Raw genomic sequence first — 27,607 nt, 5'->3', positions numbered from 1 at the left:
CAAGAATATGTGCTCACAACAAAATTTGTATGTCAAATTTGCTCAAATCATCAGTTTTACAAGGAAATCTTCTAGAAGAGTAAAATCCTCTTAACTCTCAGTCTATTTGTGCAAATGACATGAGATTTGGTGGGTGTGCTTAACACAGCATGCAAAAGATGCATTAATGTCAAAAGTTTATTTTGGATGCCAGAACCACCCTTGAGACTTCATACTGATGAAATTTTGGACAAAACTCAATCACAGGTATTCCCAAGTGCTAGCACTAGTTTTCAATCAGTTCTACCAATTTTCATGCAAAAATATGCCCAGGATCTCAAGTTTTTCTTTTTCTCATTTTCGACACTCCGTCTTTTGTCTTTTGGGTGTCGAGTTGGTCAAAACTCTAGTTTCAATGTATACTTAGGGTAAAATGCCCCTTCTTAACACACTGGTACAGTCAGATTTTTGAAATTTGGTCTCCAGATGCCCCTGGAGACTTTATATGCGTATAAAGTCCCAGTTTACAGAATTACAGTTTTTGTTCATAGAACCCTTGCACATGCCCTCTTTTATGCTCATCACCAATCAGCCATGCAAAAATGTCAACAGAAAGCCCTTTTTTTCATTTTTACCTCAAAGGCAGACTTTTTCGTGATTTCAAATGCAAACAAGCACTTAGCAAATAGATCAATGATGAATAGCTCTAGATCAAAATCAAATCACTTACCTAAAGCTACTCCTACAAATCAAATTGGATTTTGCACTTATGAGTAGAAAAACGCTTCAATGCCACACACGGACTAGCAAACCCTTTTATCACCTCACAAACCACTCGACCACCACAACAACTACTTCTAATCTACAAATCCTAACGAAATCTACCTAGTGGCAGAACCTCGACAAGACGAACTCTATTTTTGGTTAACCTAAGGTAGCCTTAGTATATAAGGTACCTAGGTCACTTTTGTAAACAACTTTTATCATAATCATAAGTTTGAAGCTGTCGTCGGCTCTGTGTGAGAGAAGAAGAGAGAGAGCGTGAGCTTCATTCCGGTGCTACTCCCCGCTCGCTCATCACATTGTACATCCGACTACACCATTGCGCTAGCCTCGGCAAGAGCTACGCGACAACACCAAGCATTCCTCATGGAATGAAGCATACGCGCTCGCGCAGGCTACGAGCTATTTGTGGTTGTAAGTATGTCAAACAATGTCTATTTTCTATGTGCAAGTAGTCATGGCGACATAAGCTACGCATAGGTACTCATAGATTTCAGTTTCGGACACTTTCAAAATTTTGCTCAATCTTCATACACGTTTTTTGCAGATGGGTCTAGAGCTAGGATTTTGAGTATAGAGACTTGGGGACAGGTGTATCCTAGCAAGGGGATGGTGTTTCTTAAGTTTCATACGATTTTGGTATGATTTGATGGGTTTCCTTCCGTTTGTGTGTATGTGGCTTAGGTGGTGTAGTTGACAGCAGTTAGACTCTAGATTGTGGTCTAGTTGGCCTTCCAGAGTGTTGTATGTGTAGGATGGTCTCAGCCTGACAAGCTAAAGAGATCTCCTCTGTGTGCCTATCGTGTCATCTGTGTCCTTGATTGACATTATGTTGATCTAGACCTATGAAAGTTGAAGGCTTGACCCTATTGAGCAAGCTCTAGGCATATATGAAAAGGAACTCCTCGCATTTCTACATGCCTTAGACTCGTGGAAGCACTATTTACTGGGGACTCCTTTCATTCTGTGGACGGATCACCAAAGCCTTTACTTCATGACGTAGACCAAACTCTCCAACAAATAAATGAGGTGGACAAATTTCCTTTTGCAATTTCTCTACACACAAGCAAACTGTGTTACATGCCCTTGATTCGCTCCCGCAACATTGGCACCGCTGTCAGGGACATAAGGACTTAAATAGGTATTCCTACTAACACTCATGTGATGGTTGCTTGCTTTAGTTTTGGCTAAAGAAAGCATTTTTCTTAAGTGGATCTGGAAGAGGTTATTCTGAGATCGTGGATAGCCAGGAAGAGTGTCAAATGTCTTGGTATTTACAATCTAGAAGTACCATTGCACCCCTGATTCTACAAATAGACTAGCAACTTATTAGAAATGATGTTTCTAACCATAATCCGCAGCATTTTATAACTCTCAGAGAATAAGGCTTTGTTGAGTTATGTCATGTTGTTGACCCGCCGTCAACACAAAGCTAGACCAAAAGCGTCAAGGTAAAGTTCCAAATCTGAGGAGTATCTGCTAAGTCCTCCTCCTCCATCCAGTTCGCCTTCAATGCCGGATGGTCGTCCAAAGGGAAATCAGTGACTTTATTCCATCCAGGAAATCTGTGACAAAGGAGCGGAGTAACTCCCCTCTTGTGCAGTCCCGCCAAAGCTAGACCAAAAGCATCAAGGTAAAGTTCCAAATCTGAGGAGTATCTACTAAGCCCTCCTCCTCCATCCAGTTCACATTCAATGCCAGATGGTTTTTAACTAAGAACCACCTTTCACTTTCCTTTCCTTGTGAGCTAGTATACGTTCTGGAATGAGTATTTTCTCACTCTCTTCTACTTCGGGTTGCTCCTCAGGCTCCCTGTCGTAGCACCTCACCTTTGAAATGTTTCAAGAGACTCACATTGTGAATCTTCTAAGTATGTGGCAACTTAAGTCTGAAGGATACATCATTTATCCTCTGTTCAATCTAGAAAGGGCCATAGTACCACATTCTTAGCTTTGAAAAAAAAGTCGCTCCTTTCCTTTTTGTTTCCTTAAGCGTGCCTTCTCAAACGGTAAGAGCATCCAACCATCTTCTTCAGCTCCAAGTCACGTCGAATCTTGTCAATTGCCTTCTTAGGCCGTGCTTGAGTCTTCTCAAGATCCTTGTGAAGCTTGGAAAAAGCAGTATCTAGATCTAGATCATACCGATCTGCTTCAAAAATCTTATCCTGGGTCGGGGGAAATCTCTAATTTATCAGCTGATTCCCCTTTTTTTTTCTTTCTTTCCTTGTGCCTTGGGACCTGTGGGTAGCTTCTTTATCTTTCCCTATCCATTGGCATGTCAGTCTCAATGATTGGAACCCTAAGATGCACTATCATCTGATCCCCTTTCTTTGGAATCCTTTGATGAACTTGCATCTGTTTCCCTTAGTTCGTCGGACCTTCGGATGTGCTACCATCTGATGCTCCAGAATCCTGTGATGAGCCGTCATCCAGTTCCGCTGATTCATTCTTTTCTATCTGGTGGACTCTTGCCTTGTTGAGGTGGATACTATCCTGCTCGTAAGAAAAGTCAATGAGCCGGCATGCATTCCAGTTCGTTTCTTAGCATGTTGCTTAAGTCTCTGAATAGAGTCAGACTTCTGATTTAGACAACAATCTCGAATCTCTTTTAGTAAACCACAGCAAAATCGCTCAATTTGGTCTTTCAAAGTAATCTTCTGAAACAAAGACACTAGCAGATAAGTATCCCAAAACCTCTGGCATTAGTCATCCACTGTATCTTTCTCAGTCATGTTCAAGTGATGCCAAGCCGTGATAACATCTCTTGCATATTCATCTGATATCCAAGTTGACGTGAAAAAATAACTTTAACCACGTCGCATATGCTTTTTTGTGTACAATAGAGTAGATCACCATGCTTGCACAGTTTCTTTCAAGTAAGATGCCGTGTTTCGCACCCTCGAGTGTTATGTGAACTGTCCTCCAAAGAAGGCGATGTCAAACTGTGGTACAAACTCAAGGGCTCGATGGGTGTTCTGGTATCCTGAAAACGTTTCAAATGTGACGACCTGACTCCCTTCCTTGAAATCCTCAGTTGTCTTGTTGATATGATCACTATCAACAAAGGACAAGAAGGTCTCCTCCTCTGAACTGCTAGATGGCCTTCCATGCCTTCTAGACTTTTTCAAAAATCTGCTTCAAACAAATCTTATCTTTGGCGCCTTCCCCGTGTGTTGTTGTAGGAAAACTTCAGCAAGGGCAAATACTCTTCCTCAGTAAGTCTTCCGATCAAAAATATAAGGCTTCAACAACTTTAAAACCATTGAATTGGCTATCTCAAATTGCCCATTTGTCTTCGGGTGGAACCAAGATGAGAACTGCAACTGCATACCAATGTTCTCCCAAATTGCCCTCCAAAACAAACTAGTAAACCGAGGATCTCTGGCCCAAGCAATGGACTCACGCATGCTATATATTCGGAAAATTTGTGAGACAAACAGTTTCACCAAATGATCGGGCTTAACCGTTTTCTTCACTGGAATAAAGTGAGCTTGCTTACTAAATCTGTCAATGACAATCCAAATGCCATTTTGCCCACTTTGAGTCTTGGGGAGATTAAAGATGAAATCCATAGCAATGCTTTCCCAGGGGAGGGTGGAAAGGATAAAGGCTGTAAGAGTCCATGTGCCTTATGCCAGTCAAATTTGACCTTTTGGCATACTAAACAATGTGAATAAAGTCATCCACATCCTTTTTAAGCCTCGGTCAATATCAATAACGCTCTACACCCTTCAAGGTGGTATCTATGCGGCGGTGGCCTATAAAAGGTGGACAATGGCACTCTGTCAAAACCTTTTCCCTCAAAGGCTGTGTAACACACAACATTGTTTTCCGCATCAAATAGCCATCCCGTATGGAATAGCGCGCAACTGTCTCTCCACTCTGTATCCGATGAAAGATGTCTACAAAGTCAAGATCTGTGGCATACTCATCTACCATATCTTCAAAACGTCGGTGATGAATCGTCGGAAAAGACAGAACCAAGGGCTTTTGAGGTAATGCATCTACCACTAAATTCTCCTATCCCTGAACATGGACAATCTGGAAGTGAACTTGTGATAAGATGTTAGCCCATCGCATCTGATTTTTTGAAAGCTGCTTCTGTCACAAGAAGTGGCATAAACTTTAATGATCCATAAAGATTGTAAAATCAGCTCAGATTAAATAGTGTTTCCAATGAGTAAGAGCATGGATCAGTGTAATAGCTCTTTTTCATAAATTTGTGCAACCATTTCAAGACGTAAAAACATCATTCTCTCATAAGCAATTACATGGCCTTCTTGCATCAAGATTGCTCCCAAACTGCAACCATAAACATCACAGTAAACTTTGGATGGCTTTTGCAAGTTTGATAAGGCCAACACAAGTCCAGTAGTCAACTTTTATTTGAGAGTCTCAAAGGCTGCAATCTATGTCGATCCAAAGTAAAAGGAACTCCTTTTTGAGTCAGCATATGCAAAGGAGAAACTATCTCTACAAATTTTTGAATGAGACACCGATAATATGAGCACAAGCCAAGATAAGCTTCGAACCTCATGAACATTCTTCAAATCAGGCCAATAACAAATAGTCTCAATTTTGGCTTGGTCCATCTTTACCCCTTCTGTTGAGAAGATGTGTCCCAAGAAGTGTATCTCAGGGAAGAAAAATTTTCTCATTTCAGCTTTTATAACTAGCTTATGCTTCTGCAGTGCTGGAAAACTCTCTGAAAATCCAAAAGTTGTCTTGTAGAGACATCTCCAGGAGCAATTCAAACCTGATGATAACCACTCTTCATATCAATTCGGCAAGTAGAACCTTGAAGTCTGTCAAGTATATCGTTGATCCTCGTAATGTGGAAATCTGTTTTGGTTTATTGTTTCTTTATTTTGGCCTCGGCTAATTCTGTAAAGTGGCTGGTTCGGTGGTGTACTACCGAGACTCAATCATGTGATCTTCAGGACGTGAAGGAGGAAACTCGCCTGGTACGCCCTCAGAGAAACAACCAGCCTAAGCTTGCAGAAGATCTTGTCGTTCCTTTTCGAGGTCAAACATCTTTGCTTCCATCAAAAGTATCAAACTTGACTCGCTTGTTCTCATGTTTAGAGATGACCTTCATATCCTTCCAAGAATGGCGAGGTTTCTTTGTTATGGTTTTGGACTTCGTATTCATGGCTATTCTTGTGGATGAAAGAGAAAGTTCTTTTAGGTTGCTCTAAATAGAGATTGGGAAATTTGACTTACTTGTGGGCTCCAAAATATCTTGGGCATTCCGCTCCTGGATTCTCTAGGTTCTTGAGCATCTGACTCTTACCGCCTTCTCAGAGAATCCCATGTCTTGTTAATTTCTAATGCAGAGAGCTTTTTCCAACTCTGTGAGATTTCTTCGTAAGTTTTTAAGCTCCTCATGCTTGCTTCTCTCTTGACTTGTCATGGCTTCTTCCCGTGTCTTCCCAAAGCGGTCCTCTTTTGCAAAGAAAGTGAGGTGACCTTGCATTGTCACAAATGGGAGTGCCTAACAATATCAAATGTACTTTGATAAAAAGATTTTAGCATGTATTACAAAAGCCAATTGATACTGAGAGAAATAGGAAGAGAGAAAGAAGATTGATACAATACTGGAATTGGAAGATGGGCTTGTTATGTCCCGAACATAGGAGAGGGGATCTAGTCTATGACACCATTGGGATGGGTGTTTAGTATTTAAGTGGACGTAGTGTGAACCCAGCTCGTGTAGCTGGTCACTTTTATAAAAGAAGTCAATGGCCTCATTTGATGGAATTGACCCCACTGATAGTGGTGAGCCCGAGAGGGTAGGAGTATGCGAGGTCAGCCCGAGAGGCTAGGAGTGTGCGAGGTCACCATGAGGAGGTAAGGCCGAGTGGTACGGGACGCTCAGCCTAACATGGAATGCCTACTTCCTCGGATTTTGGCTACAACAAGGGGTGCTACTCGATGGCGGCTATGTTATATATTTTTTGAACTCTTTAAGAAGCAGTGAAGAGAAATCATTTCTTTACGTCTTCAAAACTTTTGACTTTACATCGCTATATATGAAGCTGAATTTGGAGTACCTTAAATTAAGAGTCAAGCGTGTTATCTCAAAAGGTTTTGCTTACAAGTTTGAGAAGGATAGGCATAAGGCATTGCTAGTAGAAAATTTAGTCTTAAACTTTTACTTTTTATGGTTAAAAAGTAAGAATGTAAACGTAAGCAAAGGGAGAAACAGACTCACCAAGATTATAGATAACATAGACATCATATCTTCGTTTGATTTTCTTTTGGATAATTTATATATAACCATCAATGACTCTCTTTTCAAGAAAAAAAAAAGCGTATCCCAATGGGCACCAATTGTAATGATACTATTGTAACAAGCTTGGACACCCCAAGCAAGAAATTAATAGCAACAAATGAACAAAAACCTCTCTCACAAAAACTTGTTTGTGCTGCAAAAGGAATCAAGGAATCGGATCCTCCGTAGAAGAAGAACCTTTTTGAGCTATGACACCATTGTAATAAGATTGGACACCCCAAGCAAAAAATCAATAGCCACACACAAACATAAAATTCTCTCACAAAAACCTGTGTATGCTGCGAAAGGGATCGGATCCTTTGAAAAGAATAATATTTCTGAGCTAGGATACCACTGTAATAGGCTTGGACACCCCAAGCGAGAAATCAATAGCAACACATGAACAGAAACTTCTTTCACAAAAACCTATGTGTGTTACAAAAGGGATCGGATCCTTCGTAGAAGAAGAATCTTTCGGAGCTATTATACCACTATAACAGGCTTGGACACCCCAAGCAAGAAATCAATATCAAAATACAAACAAAAACTTCTTTCACAAAAACCTACGTGTGCTGCAAAAGGGATCGAATCCTTTGTAGAAGAAGAATCTTTCTGAGCTATGATACCACTGTAATAGGCTTGGACACCCCAAGCAAGAAATCGATAGCAACACACAAACAGAACCTTCTCTCACAAAAACCTGTGTGTGCTGCAAAAGGGATCGGATCCTCCGTAGAAAGAGAATCTTTCTGAGGTATGATACCATTGTAATAGGCTTGGACACCCAAGAGAGAAATCAATAGCAACACATGAACAAAAAAAATTTCTCACAAAAACCTGCGTGTGCTGCAAAAGGCATCGGATCCTCAGTAGAAGAAGAATGTTTTGGACCTATGATATGACTATAATAGGCTTTGACACCCCAAGCGAGAAATCAATAGCAACTTCCCTCACAAAAACTTGTGTGTGTTGTAAAAGGGATCATATCCTTTGTAGAAGAAGAATCTTTGTGAGCTATGATACCAGTGTAACAGGCTTGGACACCCTAAACGAGAAATCAATAGCAGCACACAAACAAAAACTTGTTTCACAAATGCCGACATGTGCTGCAAAAAGGTTGGATCCTCCGTAGAAGAAGAATATTTCTGAGCTATCATACCAATGTAAGAGGCTTGGACACCCCAAGCGAGAAATCAATAGCAACACATGAACAGAAACTTATCTCACAAAAACTTGCATGAGCTCCAAATGGGATCGGATCCTCCGTATAAGAAGAATCTTTCTGAGCCATCATATCACTGTGACAGGCTTAAGCACCCCAAGCAAGAAATCCATATCAACACGCGAACAGAAACTTCTCTCACAAAAATCTACATGTGCTGCAACAGGGATCGGATCCTCCGTAGAAGAAGAATCTTTTGAGTTATGATACCACTGTAATAGGCTTGGACACCCCAAGCGAGAAATCAATAGCAACACACAAATAGAAAATTCTCTCACAAAAACCTGTGTGTATTGCAAAAGGGATCGGATTCTCCGTAAAAGAAGAATCTTTCTGAGCTATGATATCAATGTAATAGGCTTGGGCACCCCAAGCAAGAAATCAATAGCAACACACGAACATAGACTCCTCTCAAAAACCTTGCGTGTGCTACAACAGGGATCGGATCCTCCGTAGAAGAAGAATCTTTTTGAGCTATGATACCACTGTAATAGGCTTGGACACCCCAAGTGAGAAATCAATAGCAACACAAGAACATAAACTTCTCTTACAAAAACCTACATGTGTTACAAAATGGATCAGATCCTTCCTACAAGAAGAATATTTCTAAGCTATGATACCACTGTAATAGCTTGGACACCCCAAGCAAGAAATCAATAGCAAAAGATGAACAGAAACTTCTCTCACAAAAACCTATGTGTGCTGCAAAAGGGATTGGATCCTCTATAGAAGAAGAATCTTTTTGAGCTATGATACTTGTGGGTGTGGGTGTGTGTGTGTGTGTGTGTGTGTGTGTGTGTGAGAGAGAGAGAGAGAGAGAGAGAGAGAGAGAGAGAGAGATAAACATGTTGTACTCTTGCTTCGAAATGGATGGGTTTTGATTGCAATACCTACAAATGTTTTTTAGGATTAACTATTTCAAGAGGCCATTGAAGATTTCTTGATGTTTTGGGATGAATCGGTATGTTTTTATGCATGATCACTAGGTAGCTACTGCTATTGGTGCCTCCTATACATGCTTAAATGTTTGTCGCTCATTCTTTACATGTTTGATAAGGCTTATTTGTTTTTTATTCTTTCGAGTTTCTAATGCATTTTTACAAGGATGTTCTGTATATATGCAAAGCTATGTTTAGCTGCCACCCTAAACAAAGATATGGATGTCCTGCATATATGCACGCTATGTATAGATGCCACACCTAAACAAAGATGGGTACTTGGTTCTTGTGCCTCTCTCTTTCATGATGTTGTGTCCTCTATCCTTCCAAGCTAACATTCTTTTGTGGATGTGGGCTGATGTGTGGATGCAACTAGTTTGTCATCATACATCATTTGTGAATGCATCCTTGGGTGAAGTTTACAAGGACTTAGTCAATTTGCCATAGGGGAATGAAGTTGGGATATTCATTATTCCTTACCATTTGTGATTCTCTATTGCATGTCCCTCGTGTTTGATTCGGCTGAGAGGTCAAGCATTACTCCCTAGATTTCTTTAAGTGACAATTATAATCAATGCAAAATGTACTTATACATTGTCAGTCTAAGATTTTCAAGGTTTTTCATGTCATGAACTAGTCTAGGAACAATTTGAAAGGGTCTTTTCCATGTATTGAGTTTAATTTCAAGAATGATGGAAATTTTCCATTGCAATGAGGGAATATGGATTATACGAGTAAGCAAGCTATTGTGCAACAAGTTAATCGTTTGCATGCTGCTTTCAAAGAGATGCTCATTGCTATCAAAGAGTGGCCTTGTGCAAGCTTGAATCTTGGAGAAGATGGTATACTTTCTAGGGTAGAAACAAAGATCAACTACTTTCCACAACAACTGTCCCAATGGCCAAGGGTGAAAATTATTTTCACTATTGACCACCATCAGAAGGAGTTATCAAGGTTTTGAGAGAAGGAATAATATATAATCTCATATGTTGGAATCATTCAAGAAAATTTTATGTTTAAATAATAGTGAATGTGACTAAATGGATTGCATACCCCACATTTCATTGCTTTTCATTGATCAAGCTTTACCACAATTTTGTATTGATCAAGAATTCTTGTTTCTAGCACCTTGGATGGCCTTGTTGGCTTCGTTACTTCACCGTGTTATGTTTCTTGATAGGCATATGGTATCTTGGAGGCTTGCTTGCTCTTGTATCAACATTAAGTGCATGCAGTTGCCCATCTTATAACATCTACTTTTATCACATTAATATAGACCAAAAAAGCGCCTATGATATGTTTTCATTATGTTTTTTAGCTTTGTTTCTACCATAGAAAGTATACTATCTTCCGCAAGATCCAACCTTGCACAAGGCAACTCTTGGTAGCAAGGAGAAATTGTTTGAAAGCACTATGTGCCACTAGATTGTTGCACAATAGCTTGCTCATTGGTAAGCCATATTTCCTTACTGTGATGACAAGTTTTCAATCATTCTTGAAATTAGACCCAGTACATGGAAAATACCCTCTCAACCAAATCAACCATGAGGGAAGTGTTAATAGAAAACCAGGATTGATATGAAATCATTGATATCCCATCTTCATTCACATATGGCCAATCGTCTAAGCCCTTGGAAACATCACCCAAGCACAAATAGAATAGGTGATGGACCTTTTCTTCTATGCTAGGTCCAATAGAGCTATCTTGGACAAGTGGTGGAGCTTTGTTTCTATTCATGTTCAATAGAGCAAGCTTGGACAAGTGGTGAACCTTCAAACAAAATCCCTCATTGACAACATATCATAGGCTATCCAAATGGTGAAAAAAAACCATTCAAGATAAAGCCTTAGAAAATGGGGGTGGACGTTGCACCTAGGATGGACAAGTAGTAAACCTATTACTATTTAACCAAGTTCATCTTAGACAAGTAGTATACCTTGTATCTCTAAGGATAGGTACATTGTGGACTACTAAACTAAATTGCTCCATGTTCTAATGAGCCTAGATTGGACAAGTGGTGGATCTTGAAATAAAACCCTCTATATAGGTTGAGAAAGAAAAACCATTCACGATTTAGCTTTACAAGATAGACAAGTGGTGGACTGTGCGCTTAGATCCTAAGAATGAATAAGTCATGCACCTTTTATCATTTCTCCATGCCCATCTTAGACAAGCGGTATACCTTATATTTCTAAGGTTAAGCATGTTGACATTGTGGACTACTAGAGTAAACTGTCTACTATCTATGAAGTGTAGCTTGGACAAGTGGTGGACCTTCAGGAAAAAAACTCAACGTACAACATATCTTAGATTCTCCATGTTTTAATGGAGCCCAATTTGGACATATGGTAAAGCTTAATTTTGTCCCAATCTCAATTGATTTGAGCTTGGCCAAGTGGTGGAGCTTGCTTCTTTCCATGTTTCAAAGAAGCACAAATAGAATAGGTGATGGAGCTTTTCTTCTATGTTAGGTCCAATAGAGATAGCTTGGACAAGTGGTGGAACTTCAAACAAAACCCCTCATTGATAACATATCATGGGTTATCCAAATGGTGAGAAAACACCATTCAAGATATAGCCTTAGAGGTTGGGTGTGGACCTGGCACTTAGGATGGACAAGTGGTGGACCTATTATCATTTTCGCATGCCCATCTTAGACAAGTGGTACACATTGTTTTCCTAAGGCTACACACGTTGTGGACTACTAGACTAAATTGTCTACTATTTATTAAGTGTATAGCTTGAACGAGGGGTGGACCTTCAGACCAAAAACTCAATGTTCCCCATGTTTTAATAGAGCCCACTTTGTGCAGATGGTAAAGCTTTATTTTGTCCTAATCTCAATGGATTGAAGCTTGGCCAAGTGGTGAAGCTTGATTCTCTCCATGTTTCAAAGAAGCATAGATGGAGTACGTGGTGGAGTTTATCTTCTATGCTAGCTCCAATAGAGCTAGCTTGGACAAATGGTAAACCTTCAAACAAAACCCCTCATTGACAATATATCATAGGCTATCCAAATTGTGTAAAAAAACCATTCAAGCTAAAGCCTTAGAAAACGGGTGTGGACGTCGCACCTAGGATGGTCAAGCAAAAATGGGGCTGGAGATAAAGATGAGCTATTTTGTAATGTATATATCAAGTGTGACAAAGTATATGTTTGTGTAACCCTCAATTTCTCTAAAAACTTACTGAACATGGCATCTATGTTTTCATGTTTATTCCCAACCATCAAAAATCCTAGTTGGATGGTTTTGAAAACACCCCTTGCAACAAGCATTGACAAATAGGCAAATAAGTATCGATTTTTGTTTTCCCCTGCACAATTATCCAATCGTAGTAACAAGTTCTCTGGCAACTTGCAAAATGTTTACCACGATTTCGCTTTTGTAGCTTCCAATGGTTGCACGATGGGCTCTTTTCCATCACTAAAGTTGTGATGGTCTAAAGCATCCCTTGAGTTCAAAGCATGTAGTAGAGAGATACTACTCCTTGGTAGTCCATTTGTTGCTAGATCACCAAGAGGATGCTTCTCTATCCTCTCTAAGCTATGTAAACAATTAGCAATTGAGCCAATTGCAAGATTTCGATCAGTTGGCCACAAACCATTCAAGACAAAGTGACCATAATGACCTTCTCCATGGCCATGATCATACCTATCAAAGCCACCTGGAAATTGTATCCTGAATCCACACCCTTAGGAACAATGTGTAATCTAGGAATATCAGCCTTCTTTTGATTCATCTTATTATGGATTATACAAACATACTTTTGTGGTTGAGTTTCTGAATATGTGCGCCATGCATAATATATGCTCCTACAACTCTTTTGTTGTGCCATGTGAACTTCTCTTTCTCTCAAGAGAAGAGTTCTCTCTTCAAGAGAAGGTTTAGCTTCTAGCTTGCCTTGATTGAACTACAAACATTGCACTTACAAACTCACTTGTCTTTGTTAAAGTGACATGTGGATACTCTTTGTTCCAAATTCTACCGAAAGAAGTTAAGATGATTTCTTCTCATAGCCCATTTGGTCCAGTGTTGTGTTGATTTTGCTTAAAATGTCACCTTGTTTGTACATTGATGGAATCACTAACTGAGTCTCTCTTGAGCTATCTAGTAGTGTTATGCTTCTATGTGGCATCTTCTCAGAGTTGTTATCCACAAATTCATTTAATAGTGCTTTTGCTAAACTAGTATGTTGAAGTCCTCTTCTCAATGTACATGTGTTTCAATGCACATATTGGCGCACACCGTTTTCAAAATTTTCCTTGTAGCGGTAAAATGATGTCTTTGGTATTCCATGTAGCTCATAACATGCTCTGTAGAAAACAATAGATCCATTTATCTTGAATTGGTATCGCATCTTCTCATCTTTCTGATATCATATAGATAGAAAATCATATACATAATTTGTGCGTGCTTTTTGAGACTCTCTCCAAAATTCTTGCCGTAATTTGTCACCAAATCACGATCTGCAAACTGACAGCATTTTTTTCCACAACAATCAATGCATGAAACCCTTTGAATTCACTCAGCTAAAAGATAAAAAGTAGAAGCTGGTGCTGCTTGCACTTTTTGAGTCATGTTGATGAAACTATATCGTCTCTTCCTTAGCAAAGGGGCATCACCACTACCATCAAGTTTTTTCCCAGCATTTTCATCATTGGATACATCCTCACGTCTAGTATGCATCCCATTACAGGGACAAAGCATTGTAATGGGCTGCCATCCAACATGGTTGTCTGTTGGATGGGCCACTTTAGCAAAGTGATGCTTCCCATTTTAGACATATTCTCATTGATTACATTCTCCCTTTCAATACCTACGCCCACAAAGTCATCACCAAGTACCTGAAAATTGACATAATCATGTGGAAATACATATAAAGATGGTCCCTTGATTCACAGTGTGCATCATTGTGTCATCCTTTAAAAGGATCCTTTGATTTCTCCAAGATTCTCGTATTGACATTTCAAGCTCTGGGCTTGTAATTAGGTATTGCATCTATAACCGTTAGAGGATCAAGATGATCCCCTTGTCCATTGTCATTCATTATGGAAGATTGCAAAAGAAGCTTAGGCCATTGAACATCACTCCATAATGAGATTTGGAGAGATGTAGTATCCATTGTAGAAAAAGGGAGGACCACATCCTTCAAATATTCCTCCCCTAGTATAGATACATTTCCTTGCCCTATCTTTGTACCACCACAAGTGGAATCGGGATTTGTTCTACACACACAGCCAATACCAACAATTTCATTATCAAGTACAGTATGCACTTTCTCCCCAGATTCAAAGTTCATCCTGTAAGTTGAAAAGAAAAACCTTGTTAAGTTCATATTTATAGATAAATTCTCTTTGAATGAAAATGTATAGGCTACCTTACACATTACACGAGGGTTATGAATACTATAACTCTATAACCCTTGCTATATTAGAGCATAGCTTGGACAAGTGGTGGACCTACTTCTAATGGCCAGCGTCCAAGGTGCTATTTTAAGAACTTGCTTCTCAATGTCCAAGTATCTCTTGCTTCTTCCAATGGAAGTAAGGTTGGACAAGGGGGGATCTTCAAACCAAAAGCCCCTTTCTATATGAGGTAAAGCTTGGAGAAATGGTGGACCCACTACAATAGGTCACTAAAATTCTGGTGCCACATTACCAGCGTCACTGGCGGGCATCGGTATATGTGTAGGTATGTATGGATGGAAGCTAAATTTTTTTACAAATTTGATTTTCAAATTTCCGACGCATGTTTCGGTGCCTATTCCGACGTCAGTGCGCATGCACTTTTCGATGCTGTCTATGGCGGGGTTATTGGCACCTATACCGATTTTTGTACCGATGGTACCTGCAAAAAAAAAAACGCGGGCTTTCTTTGCGCATTTATCTTCTTCTTGCACCTTTTCTCAAGCTCTCTCCTTCCTCACCTCTAACAAATCTGGTACGAAATAAGCTGTCAGAAGTGCTCATCTTGCTTGTGGGTTAGCCCATAACACTAAGGTGAGATTGTTTCCATGTTTACTTGTAGATTTAGGGTTTAGGTTTTAACTTTGTGTTTGTGTGTGCGTTTTTGCAGGTTCCAGGACATTTACAACTTCTTTTATTGCTCAAATAGGAAGAATGTGAGTGCTCGAACCTCTGAATGCATATTAAATTTATTTAAATTAATTTGTATATTAATAAAAGAAAATTTCATGCTTTAAACTTTCAATGCTTTAAAAGAAGTTATGGTTTGTGATGTGAAATTTCATTTTGAATTATGAAAATTTTTTGTTTTGGTTTATAAAAAAATCTTGTTTTGAAGAAGTTTTGTTTATGTTTTAGGTTAAGTTTAGGTTAGGTTAGGTTAAGTTAAGCTACATTACGTTAAGTTATACGTTAGGTTAGATTATGTTAGGTTATCTTATACGTTAGGTTAGCTTAAGTTAAGCTACGTTAGGTAGACCGAGGTGTGCGAGGATCGGGCCTGGCTAGAGAATGTGAGTTTATCATGTATTGCCATGTACTTAGTAGTGTGTAGTTATAACAACTAGAGTGTTTTAATTATATGTTGCATCATTGGTAGATAAAGTACGGACGATAGGATGGCGTGTCCTTGTGCGCATTGCAAACATCAGATCTTTCAAAAACAAAAAATATGCGACCAACACAGACGCAATCATGGTCTCTTTTCAATAGAGCAACTACAAGACCTGTATTATCAATCTCATGGTCTAGAGATTGAAGGGCAAACTCCGCAAGTAGATATTGCTTCCACTTCATCCCAAAGAAGACGATTTTCAACCGAGCAGCCATCGACTGAGTCCTCCCAACTAATACCTGATGCAGCATTTCAAGAAGTAGAGATGGAGCAGATGTTGGATGTGTTCTTTGACATGGATTCCAACATAGAAGGTGACAACATTGAACACAATACTGTGGACCAACCGCAGCCATCCCGTTCATATCGACGGCATGATAGCAACAATAAGGAGGGCGAGATGATGCAAAGTCTTGCACGCATGCCGCTCTACACTGGTGCAAAAATCTCAGTTCTTCGTACCGCGTTGGCAATGCTTAATTTGCAGTCTGTCTACGGTTGGTCCGACGCCTCAGTCATCACAGAGCTTTTCAAGTAAATACATTGTATCCTAAGCATGATAAAGTGCAAATTACAGTTCATATAAAGTGATCAAAGGGTTGACTTGTTCATGTAACAACAGGTTGCTCAATGAGCAAATCTTGCCATAAGGGAAATCTTTCCCTTATGGCAAATCTTGCCATAAGGGAATCACATGCCCCCTACCCGTCCAGCCACTAAAAAGCTTCTTACTAATTTGGGCATGGATTATCACAAAATACATGCATGTCCTAATGATTGTATACTGTTTTTCAATGAGTATGCAAACTTGGAACAATATCCAATTGTGGATCAAACAGGTACAGGGAGAACACACAAGAAAATGTATCCCTGCAAAGGTCCTTCGACACTTTCCTATCATTCCAAGAATAAAGAGCATGTTCAGGTGCAAGTTCATAGCCGCTTTGATGACATGGAACTCAAATACCAGATCGACAGATAATGTGATGTGGGTACCTGCTGACTCTCGTGCATGGAAGCACATAGAGAAAAGTTGGCCTACATTTGAGAACGAGCCTCGATGTATCCACTTTGGTCTGGCAATGGACGGAGTAAACCCATTTGAATTAAGGAGTTTGTCATGGAGCACGTGGCCTATTTGTCTGGTTAATTATAATCTTCCACCATGGCTCGCTATCAAGAAGGGCCATATGTTGTTGTCATTGATCATCCCAGGAAAGTACAAAGCAAAGAACATGGATGTCTATCTGGCACCAGTTATAGAAGAGCTCCAAATCTTGTGGACAGGAATCAATGTGGTTGATATGTCCCAACCAATCCGACAACAAAATGTACATGTGCAAGGCATTCTCATGTGAACCATGCACGGTTTGCTAGGCTTCGATGAGTGCTCAGGTAAGTGCCTTTAAAACACTCACACACATGTGATTCCTGGCTATGCCAACACTTTTATATTTTTATTTTGTGATTTTTCAGGCTTGAGTTACTCGAGCAATCATGCATGTCCGAAATGTAGTCCTCGACTTGGCTTCCGCCCCTCTAAGCATTTGAGCAAGACAGTTTACGAGGAGCATGGTAGAATTTTGCCTGAAGGACATGAGCTATGTGGACCAAACATATGCAAACATGACATGCATCCACTGAAAGCGAGCAATTGGAAAAACATGTGTCTGGAGAGGGGAGATTGGATGCCACCTGGAATGAAAAGACTTCTATTTTCCATGAACTCCCGTACTAGAGTGATCTGCTGATTAATCATTTGCTCGACCCAATGCACATCTTCAAGAATATGGGGGAGATTATATGGAAAACCATCACTAGAAAAAAGGAGAGCAAGGCCCAAAGAACAAGTTGTGTTCATACACGATCCACTATGGACAGAAAATGATGAGAATGATCTGTCTAAACCTTGCTGGCTCTATGTCGTTCAAGTTGCTCCACGTAGCAAGCAAGTGTGTGAAGGATTGGACATTGAGGTCAAAGAGGTGATTCATGAACAAAGTGCAGGACCGATGGAAACTTTAAGTTTAGTTTTGAGGTGGATGTCAGCAGCATTGAGCAATTGTCTGAACGTAGAGATGAGGTGTCAATTACTGAAGCTGATGCGGAGAGCGACAAAGAAGTAGAGTTCGATGACAAAGATGCCAGAAGTACAGATTGAGATAGACATCTCTGGTGCATCAGATCTCATAGAGTATGAGAGATTAACTAATGATTTTTGTTAGGAACTCTTTTGTAAAACTCTTTTTATTAGTTTACAATACACGTTCTTCGTTGATTTGTTATTTGTATTGATTAAGCATTTCTTCTGTAAACTAACGTATTTTGTGGGTATTGTTTGTGTATGATTAGCCATGGCCGATGACGATGAGCCATACTCTCCTAGTTTTAGTTTTCCTGTCACTCGGACCGGCATGTCACCCGAGCAGATGGGCTCGTTTTTGTCTCAGTTCACACCCAGAGCATATCACGATGGCACAGCACCTTTGGAGAGCAGGTCCCTCTAGACCTACTACGACTGACCCTACGCCCAGGACTAGTGTGGTATGTACATCGAGCAGCCCTATACCTCAGTCTAGTGTGCCTCCTACGCCTAGGACTCGTGTGCCCCTTACACCGACGGGTGGTTCATCCTCGAGACGAGGTAGGAATCGTTCTAGAGGCGGTGGTTGCTGTGGTAGCGGTTCTACCGATGCGTCCACACCATTGAGAGAGTATCCACCACTCTCTTCAGTAGATAGTTCACCGATTGGCACACCACGTACACCTTGGGGATCACAGGAGCATGATCCTAGAAAGGTGTACAAGAGCAAGGATGGGGCTTTTGTGGCGGATAGGGTCGGAAAGGCCATGCGATAGAGAATTTGACAGCTCTGTACGATTCAATTTGGTCACTCTGGGATGGAGGTTTGGGATAATCTCGATGTTGAAAGAAAGAATTACATCATCGAGGCCATTCACAGAGAGTACAGGCCGATAGAGGGGTACGATCTAGTCTCGAACCCCTGGATTTTGAGTGTGGCAAAGTCCACAATGTCACACCGTCGGTCAGAGGCGAGAGACAGGTACAATGACGGTAGTCCCAAGCCGGCATGGTTGGACGCAGAGGAGTGGGCGGGGATTGCACGGAAGGCACAAGACAATCCTCAAAGATTTCAGCAGCAGAGAGATGCAACCATAGCACGTTTGGAGTCTGCTGGAGCGTCACAACTTGGGAGTGGAGGCTACGATACGCTTTGACATGAGTTTGTAAGTATTATACGTATGCTTTAAATTATGGAAAATATAGATGTTATTTGAAGATTTATCTAATGATTAAACCATAACTTTGCAGGAAGTTTCCCTAAAGCGTCTTCCGGCACGCCGAGAGGAGAAGTATGGGTACAAGCATGGACTTGTGGCCCTTTTGACCCAGCTGCAGGAGGAGGGAGAGGACATCGACTGGGAGGCATTACCATGAGGGTCTTCTCACTCAGTGATTGTTTGCATATGTACAGTTTTGTAGTGCTTCTCTTTATAGTTTATGGTTATGTTTATGGTATGGCACAGATGTTATGGTTAAGATTTGGCAGTCAAGTTAAGGTTATGGTTTTGCTATGATGGTATGGCAATCATGTGATGCTGATGGTGATGGTTATGGTTATGGTTGTGCAATGATAGTATGGATGTTATGGTTATGGTAGGACAAGCAGGTTATGGTAATGGTTATGGTATGGCAAACAGGTTATGTTTATGGTTTTGTAGTTTTCGACTCATGTTTTAATTATGGTTATAAAATCTTTATGCCGTTATGCCATGATCAAAATTTTGATTTTGTGGTTATGTTTTTCTTACAATTTTGCTAATTGCCATATACTCTCTCTTTAGCATCAACTTGTAGGTGGAGTGTAGTTGCTTGTGCACTCTTCCTTTTGGGCAGAGAGGGCTGTTTTCTTTTGCTGTAGTACATGCAGCATCAATTCCCAACCCTCTCTGCCCAAAAAAAAATTGCAGGTTTGGTTGTCGGTACAGAGTATGGTATAGGCGTCGGTATAGACCTTGGTAACTGCGTCGGAATATGCTATAGTATTATCGGCGTTTATTTCATTGCGTATTTCAATGCTTATTTCATTATTTATTTCGACGCTTATAATATCGATACTTATACCGACATTACGATACCGGTGTCTTTTTCGAGGCCTATTTCAGCACTGTTTAGTTTTAAAACTAACTTTAGTTCATTGGTATTTGCACCGATTTCTGCGCACAGTGTTGTAGCGACCTAGTTCTAATGGCTATTGTTCAAGGTGCTATTGTAGGAACTTGCTTCCCAATGTCCAAGTATCCCTTGCTTCTTTCAATGGAAGTAAGGTTGGACAAGTGGTGGAGCTTGAAACCAAAAGTCCCTTTTTCTATATGAGTGTAAAGCTTGGACAAGTGATGGACCTAGTTTTAATGTCCAATGTCCAAGGTTGTATTGTAGGAACTTGATCCCCGATGTGCAAGTATTTCTTGCTTCTTTTAATGGAAGTAAGGTTGGACAAGTGATAGATCTCAAAACCCAAAGTCCCTTTCTATATGAGAGTAAAGCTTGGACAAGTAGTGGACTTAGTTAATGTCCAAGGCAAACTATTGTAGGACCTTGCTTCTGATGTCCAAGTAGCCCTTGCTTCTTTTAATGGAAGTAAGGCTAGACAAGTGGTGGAGATTGAAATGAGAAGTCCCTTTTATATATGAGATAGAGTAAAGCTTGGACAAGTAGTGGACCTAGTTTTAATGGCCAGTGTCCAAGGTGGTGTAGGAACTTGGTTCCAAATGTCCAAGTATCTCTTGCTTCTTTCAATGCAAGAAAAGTTGGACAAGTGATGGATCTTGAAACCAAAAGTCCCTTTCTAAATGAGAGTAAGATTGGACAAATGGTGGACCTAGTTTTAATGACCAATGTCCAAGGTGAACTATTATAGGGCCTTGCTTCTTAATGTCCAAGTAGCCCTTGCTTATTTTAATGGAAACAAAATTGGAGCAGTGGTGGATCTTGAAACAAAAACCCCCCTGCTATATTTGAGGGTAGCTTGGACAAGTGGTGGACCTAGTTTTAATGGCCAATGTTAAAGGTGCACTACAAGCATATAAGTCCAATGGTTGGAGAAGTGGTGAATATTGGACCAAGACCTACTATAATAGAGTATAGCTTGGACAAGTGGTGGACCTATAAGTTTTAATGGCAAATATAGGACAATTGCAAGGCCTTGCTTCCCAATGTCCAAGTAGCCCTTGCTTGTTTCAATGGCCCAACCAAGGTTGATAGTAGGGCCTTTCTTCTCAATGTCCAAGCAGCCCTTGCTTTCTTCAATGGAAGCTTGGAGAAGTGGTGGACGAAGTTGTCAATCTTGAAACCAAAACCTCCTTGCTATATTAGGGCATAGTTTGGACAAGTGGTGGACGTAGTTTTAATGGCCAATGCTCAAGGTGAACTACTAGATGAGCAAGTAGCTTCCTAAAGTCAAAGAAGTACTTGCTTCAACAAGGACAAGTGGTAATCTTGAAACCAAAACCCCCTCCCTATATAAGAGTTTAGGGGTGTATGCAAGATAGAGTGTACCCACTTTTCTCGCAGTCTACACCCAAGCATGACCTCCACAATGCGGCTAACTCACCGAGTTACTCTCGTGCCCGAAGCAAGAAATTGCGACGCATGGCATACTTCTAGAACTCGACGAGTTACTGGTAAGAAGCTCCACGTAACTCGCCGAGTGACGTGGTCATGCCATAAAGGCGACGTGTTATTTCCACGTACATGCACACACGCCATCGCCATGTAACTCGCCGAGTTACATGGCTATGCCAACATAGGCAAGCTGTGACAGGGTGTGACAGGCTGAATAAGAAAAGTCCTTTCGTAATAAAATTACCATTTATATGTGAAAAAATGAAGATCAGAGCTTTCCATTGTGTTTGCAACTATGTGCTTTGTGTGGCTACCAAATCTTGCCTCATCAAAGTAAGTGCAAGCAAGTCAAATGCACGTAGGAATGGCAAAAAAGAGGTTGTTTATTGGCTGTCTTGGTGGAGGAAACTACTGAAAGTGGGTACACCTTATCATGCATACACCCAAAGCTTTGACAAGTGGTGGAGCTAGCTTTGGTGGCAAATGGCAAAGGTGTACTACAAGAAAGAAACATTGCTTTTTAATGTCAAAGTTGAATGAAAATAGGGTTGAAGTAGTGGTGGACCAAGTGCTGGATTTTCAAATAGAAGGCACCTTGCTATATTAGAGCATGGCTTGGAAATGTGGTGGACTCAAGATTTGGGGCAAGGTCCAAGGTGGATTATTGCACGACGTAGCCCTTGCTTCTCTTGATATAAGCAAGATTTGACAAGTGGTGAAATTTGAAACAAAAACCCCCAAGCTTGTTATGATGAGAATAGCTTTGAGCATAGCTTGGGCATGTGGCAGATATGGTCAATGTCCAAGGAAAATTTTGAGTTATGAGCTCCAAAATAGAGCCATTTTCCACCACTTATTTATGTTGATTGTCCTTGGTGAGTTGTGAAGCAAGGAAAGAGACTGGATTTTAGATACATAGCTTATCTAAGCTAGACCAATTTTGAGAAAGTGGAATAGGGTGGTTGCAACAAGAGGTAATAGCAGGGTTTGGAGTAGCACCCCAAGCGGGGTCTAGGGATGATAACCACCTTGAAGGGTCGAGGGGCGACAGTGCCTCAAGCGAGGTCAAGGGGCAACAGCCCCGAGGCAACGCCTCGAGCAGGTTCGAGGGGTGGCAGCCCCCGTGGCGTTTGGGGCAGTGCCGCAAGTGGGGTCAAGGGGCGGCAGCCCCTGTGGGGTTTGGGGCAACACCCCGAGCAAGGTCGAGGGGCAGAAGCACCCCAAGCAGGGTCAAGGGGCAGCAATCCTCGCGGAATTTGGGATAGCGTCCCAAGCGGGATCAAGAGGCAGCAGCCCCTATGGGGTTCGGGGCAATGCCTCGAGCAGAGTCGAGGGGCAGTAGCCCCCGCGGGGTTGGGGCAGCACCCCGCACCTTTTTTTAAACAAGAAGTTTTTAACGTAGAAAATCACTTTATTTTATCTCTTTTCACCAAAATTTCTTTGCTTTCTAGAGCGAGGTCAATACTAATATAAAAGGGGATAATATAGCTTACGTGGCATTTTAGTAAGCAACCCTATCAAACACAGAAAGAAACAAACACGCACAGAGTTACGCGCACAATGGTCAAAAAATACAGACAATCCACACTGCGCACACGCAGAAGACGCATATGTACGCACAGAGAAGTCGCCATCATACTCAGCACGTGTAGGAGACAATCGACGCGTACGAGATACGAGGTTGCTACTGCGTAGACGCTCCAAGAAACCATTACCGTAGCAAAACAGAAGCAAGCTTGTTTGCATGACAGAGGCAAGCTTGTTTAATTGGCAAAGGAAAGCTTGAGAACATCATCGTGCTCAACAGAGGAGAGCTTTTGAAACGTCCAACCCTCTCTCTGCGTCTCTCTCTATTTTGTTGTTTTCATGTGCAGCTAATGACTCTCTATCAGAGAACGGAGGGACCCATTGAGAGAGCACTGCAGACTCTAGATGGAGTAGAGGCAAGAGGATGTTCAATAACGTTCAATGGGAAGGCAGTTTTCCTTAATTGTATATTTTTGTTTACATTTGAATGTCTTTGAAAATTCCAAGCCGCACCCTCTCTCTGCCAAATGGGCTTTATACTGTTATTTATAACATATATTTGAAATCCCTAAACCCACACCCCTCTCTCTTCTCCCAAAGGGATGTCCATGACACTCCTTTTTGGTACCACCTAAAGATGCTTTCACCCTTAAGAAAATCTTCAACATCTTTTATAATAATGCCCCCTCTCATCGAATGAGGGGTGCACACTGCATCTTATTGGAGACGAGGTCATAGATAAGTTGTGGTGAGTGAGCTATGCAGTCAACGGCTCACAACTTTTTTGTGCTCTTTGTCTTAAAACGGTGTCGAAGGTGAAGCTGTCTGCATGTTCTCCAAAGTGAAATAAAGAACATGATGAAGGCCTTGGCCCTTGTGAAACATTCGTACTTCAACAAGTGTCTCAAAACGGCCACGTGCGATTCATGAGATAACGAGACATGAAGGCCACGGCCATTATGAATGTTGAAGCGAGGACGATTGTCCGGACTCCATCGTGTGAAACAGCTCGAGTTGTGTCAGTTGGTACTGGTACTAGGAGGACATAAAACATACACAGTCGTTTATATATTTATGTATATTTTGTGTACGTATATAATTAATTTGCATGTGCCCCTTTACACAACAGTCCTGCCTGTTCATGAGTCATGGAGGAGGAGGAGCAAGCAGCAAAGTTTCCTTATACTTTCATGAGGACCTTGACCAGGACGAACGTGGACAAGCACAAAGGATTTCTGGTATGATCGTTAATCGGGATTCTGCATATCCCCATGCACGACGAAGCTGGTGACATGTGTGTATGTGTGTATGTGTGTATGTGTAGGAGCTGCCCATGAAAGTCAGCAAGGTGTGCTGGGCGTTAGGGATGGAAGGGGAGATGAAGATGGTCGTAGGAGCTGCAGTGGAGGATCGGGACCGCAGCGTCCATAGTGAGCATGATATGCATGTAATGAGATCATCAGAAGAGGGGCAGGAGTGGATGTTGAGATGGTGGAGTGGACGCAAGCAGGGGCGCGGTGACCGCATCAGTGGCTCTGGCTGGTTGTCATTTGTGAGTGCCAACAAGCTTGCATGTGGTGATGTTGTGGCCCTCACCCTCCTCTCCCTCTCCCTGCTGTCCATATCTATCCTCCAGCGTGCAGCCGTTCCAGCCAAGGTCACTGGCAGTGCCAAGGCCGTCGAAGAGGTCAGCACTCATGTGGCCTCATCATCGCCTTTGCCGCTTCTGCAACAGGCCGTAGCCCTTCCAGGCCCTGCCGGACAAGGGAGAAGGGTCCTCTGCTACCTCAAGCTTCAACAAAGCCACATGCAGGAGGGCAAGCCCATTCTTATGGTAAACATCTGGAATTATGAAAACTGTAGCTAGCAGTATTTTTCTCGTAATCTAACCACCCTTATAAGTTCTCATTTCAGGATTTACCCTCCCAATTTACAAGGCAGTTGTTGCCCCTAGCTTGGAATGCTGAGTCAAGTGCCCAAAACAGCTCGCTCCACTACGCTTTCACGTCAAGCGACTGGTTACGTGAGCATGGGATACAAGTGGGAGATTTTTGTGTCTTTGAGCTCCTCCAAGATGTATGCAATACCTCTCTACATGTGCATGTCTACAAAAAGGATCAAGGCAGACCTTGCTTCATTGTAGTGTTATAGCCAGAAGTTAGTTAGGTTTGAGCAAAGTGCATATATAGTCTTAAACATAACCTAACCAACATTCCCTTGATTATCCGGGTACGAGCCACCGCTCTAGATCTAGATCTATAATATTGCCAGCAGATATCTCCACATTTTGGATGCGAGATATTTATTTCAAGGGGTCTTTTTATGTGTCAAACTCGGTTGTATAATGCCCACTACTTTCAGTAAACGAAGGCATTGAGTAACATCCCACCGTTTTGTGAACTCATGGAATATTTAGTTGACCCTCTGGACTTGATTGTCCTGCAATATCTCCACTTGTTCAGCTCTCATTGGATGACTTTTTAGTTATAATGTCTCCTTATACCACCTTTGAATTAAGAAGGCTTACCACTGGAAGTCTCGTCTTTGAATTTCCTGCAAAACACACACACACACACACACACACCTTCGGGTGCAACACACAAGGTAGTGGTCACACGATGCATACACTTTTGAAATAATTGTCTTGCATGGTCACACGCGCACCGGTTATCCGTTTTATATGCAATCATGCAATCCTTCTTGTAACTATGCTGATTTTGTCATAGTTGCACTAGTTATATGTTACTGATTTGTTGCTGCACATTCATTCTAAGTTTGTGTATTCTTATTTTTTTAGGCCGATGACATTCAAGGGTCCACTGATGACTTGCACCTAGATATGTTATGGTTTAGGGCCTCCCGAGACGAGACGTTGTGATTATGGGTTGCTATCCTTATATTGCTCACCAAAATTTACATAAATGGTTTAAGCACATAGCAATGTTGTTGTAATACCTATTACAGTATGAAACAGTAGGTATAAAGCCCCTCTATTATACACACATTACCATGAAGTAAACGACCGGCCCCTTTCTTTCATAAACCCATAAATTCTTTTCGGAACTTTTATTTTTTAACTCTTTGAAATCATAATTAAAAATCCTCTCCAAGTGATGTGTGTACAGAGGGGCTTTATACCTACCGTTTTATACTGTAATGAAAGAAAGGGGGTCGTTTACTTCATGGTAATGTGTGTATAGAGGGGGGGCTATGTGCTTAACTAATTGTCTAGAATCATGATTCTTAACAATGTAGGTAGCAGGAAACTTTAACCTTCAAGTTTGCTTGTACATGTAGTTTATAGGTTGCTTGTGAAGTCTGAATGTGCTTGGACTAGAAGACAAAGCAACGTCTACATGTGGCCTTGGCAAGTATGGATAATGGAGCCATGTAATAGGCCAGTTTCTTTGCATCACCTTGAAGTTGTCCCAAGGTCTTCTTCTAGGGATAGGGAAAAATGTATGGTCTTCCATGAGCTTTTCTGGTGCATTTACCAAGTGAGATTCCCATTTGGGTTCTTGTGAATCCAACTTTTTCTCCAAGACGGCTCTTGCTATGGTAGATCCCATATCCTCATGTTTGATCGAAGGTAAGGGGATACAAGTGTTCTCTAATGTAATCAAGAGTTGACATGACCACATTCACATTGTGGATGGTTCTCCTTTCCCATTCGATGGCTTCATCCCAAGCTTCATCTTCTTCTCGCTCAATGGCTTTCAACAAAAAAGTCTTCTCCTACCTTCATGAAAGTAGGTCTTTCATCTTTTTTGTGGTCACTACTTTTTCTTTATCTTAGATTGGCTCTACCAATGTCTTTAATGAATTCCAAGTTTAGTAGATCTAAGATGTCACTACTAAAGAAATCACGATTCTCCATGATAAAGGTTTTCGGTATAGAGATAGGCATGTCTTTTGCAAAGAGATCTTCTTTTGTTGCTAACTTAGCCTTCAAATTCTCAACTTTATCCTTTAGGGCCCAGGGGATCTACTTCACTCTACTTCTACATCATGAGGCTAGTAATAAGCTCCTTTCTTTGTAACTACTCCATCTTTAGATCATACTATAGTTTCTTCTTCTTTTCTTCCAACTCTTAGTAGGCTGCATCACTTGAGAATCTAATGGCTACAATGGCTCAAAAATAAGGGTCTTCTCTAATGCTCTTTAATAGGTCCACTTCTCCTTGAAGCCTCTCCTCTACCTAAGCTATTTTGTGCATTAGAAAGTGTTAGTTGCATTTGTATCTTCTTTTCTTAGAGAGTCATCTGATGCAACTAATCTTTGCTCTCTTACAATTGCCTATCTTGTTGTCTTAATCTAGCCGTGAGAGTGTCTATAAGTGCAAGGATATAACTGTTTTTTATCTCTAAAATAGACATATCTACCTCTTTGGCCTAATTTCCCTCTTTCAATGCTCTTAACTTCTACCTTGTCTCATCACATGGTAGTCATAGGATTTGAGACTTTCTTCTTGTAGACCAGCCTCCAATGCCTTTATCTGTGCATCTACCATTGTTAAGTTGAAGCGCCTTTGTAGTGCTATGTTCACCAAGCCTTCAAATATTTCTATTGATCTTGCCATGTGTGAGCTGACATCCATTCTATGGAGTGGTGGTAGATCTATGAGTTAGTACTAAGTGATTGGTCTATGTTTGGTG

General features: G+C 41.1%; 1 protein-coding gene across 1 annotated transcript; it reads left to right on the top strand.

Annotated features, from left to right (window-relative positions):
- Window positions 1-24,054: 24,054 nt before the first annotated feature.
- LOC147428762 (uncharacterized) lies at window positions 24,055-25,334 on the top strand. The gene is made up of 3 exons (XM_086497247.1): window positions 24,055-24,189; window positions 24,276-24,785; window positions 24,866-25,334. The coding sequence occupies exons 1-3, from the start codon at window positions 24,100-24,102 to the stop codon at window positions 25,100-25,102; spliced, it is 837 nt and encodes a 278-aa protein (XP_086353373.1). The 5' UTR covers window positions 24,055-24,099; the 3' UTR covers window positions 25,103-25,334.
- The last annotated feature ends 2,273 nt before the right edge of the window (window positions 25,335-27,607 follow it).

This window comes from Adiantum capillus-veneris, chromosome 23, assembly GCF_014529385.1.
Source record: "Adiantum capillus-veneris isolate H3 chromosome 23, ASM1452938v2, whole genome shotgun sequence".
NCBI classification, from domain to species: Eukaryota; Viridiplantae; Streptophyta; class Polypodiopsida; order Polypodiales; family Pteridaceae; genus Adiantum; species Adiantum capillus-veneris.
Note: the sequence above shows the minus strand (reverse complement) of the source record. Positions and strands in the feature narration are given on the sequence as shown.

What these genes read in the sequence shown, in the direction of transcription:
- LOC147428762 (XM_086497247.1), top strand. Translation starts at nt 24,100, where the DNA reads ATGGAGGAGGAGGAGCAAGCAGCAAAGTTTCCTTATACTTTCATGAGG. An exon ending in ACAAGCACAAAGGATTTCTG is followed by an intron (nt 24,190 to 24,275) that starts GTATGATCGTTA and finishes GTGTATGTGTAG; the next exon opens with GAGCTGCCCATGAAAGTCAG. An exon ending in AGGGCAAGCCCATTCTTATG is followed by an intron (nt 24,786 to 24,865) that starts GTAAACATCTGG and finishes TTCTCATTTCAG; the next exon opens with GATTTACCCTCCCAATTTAC.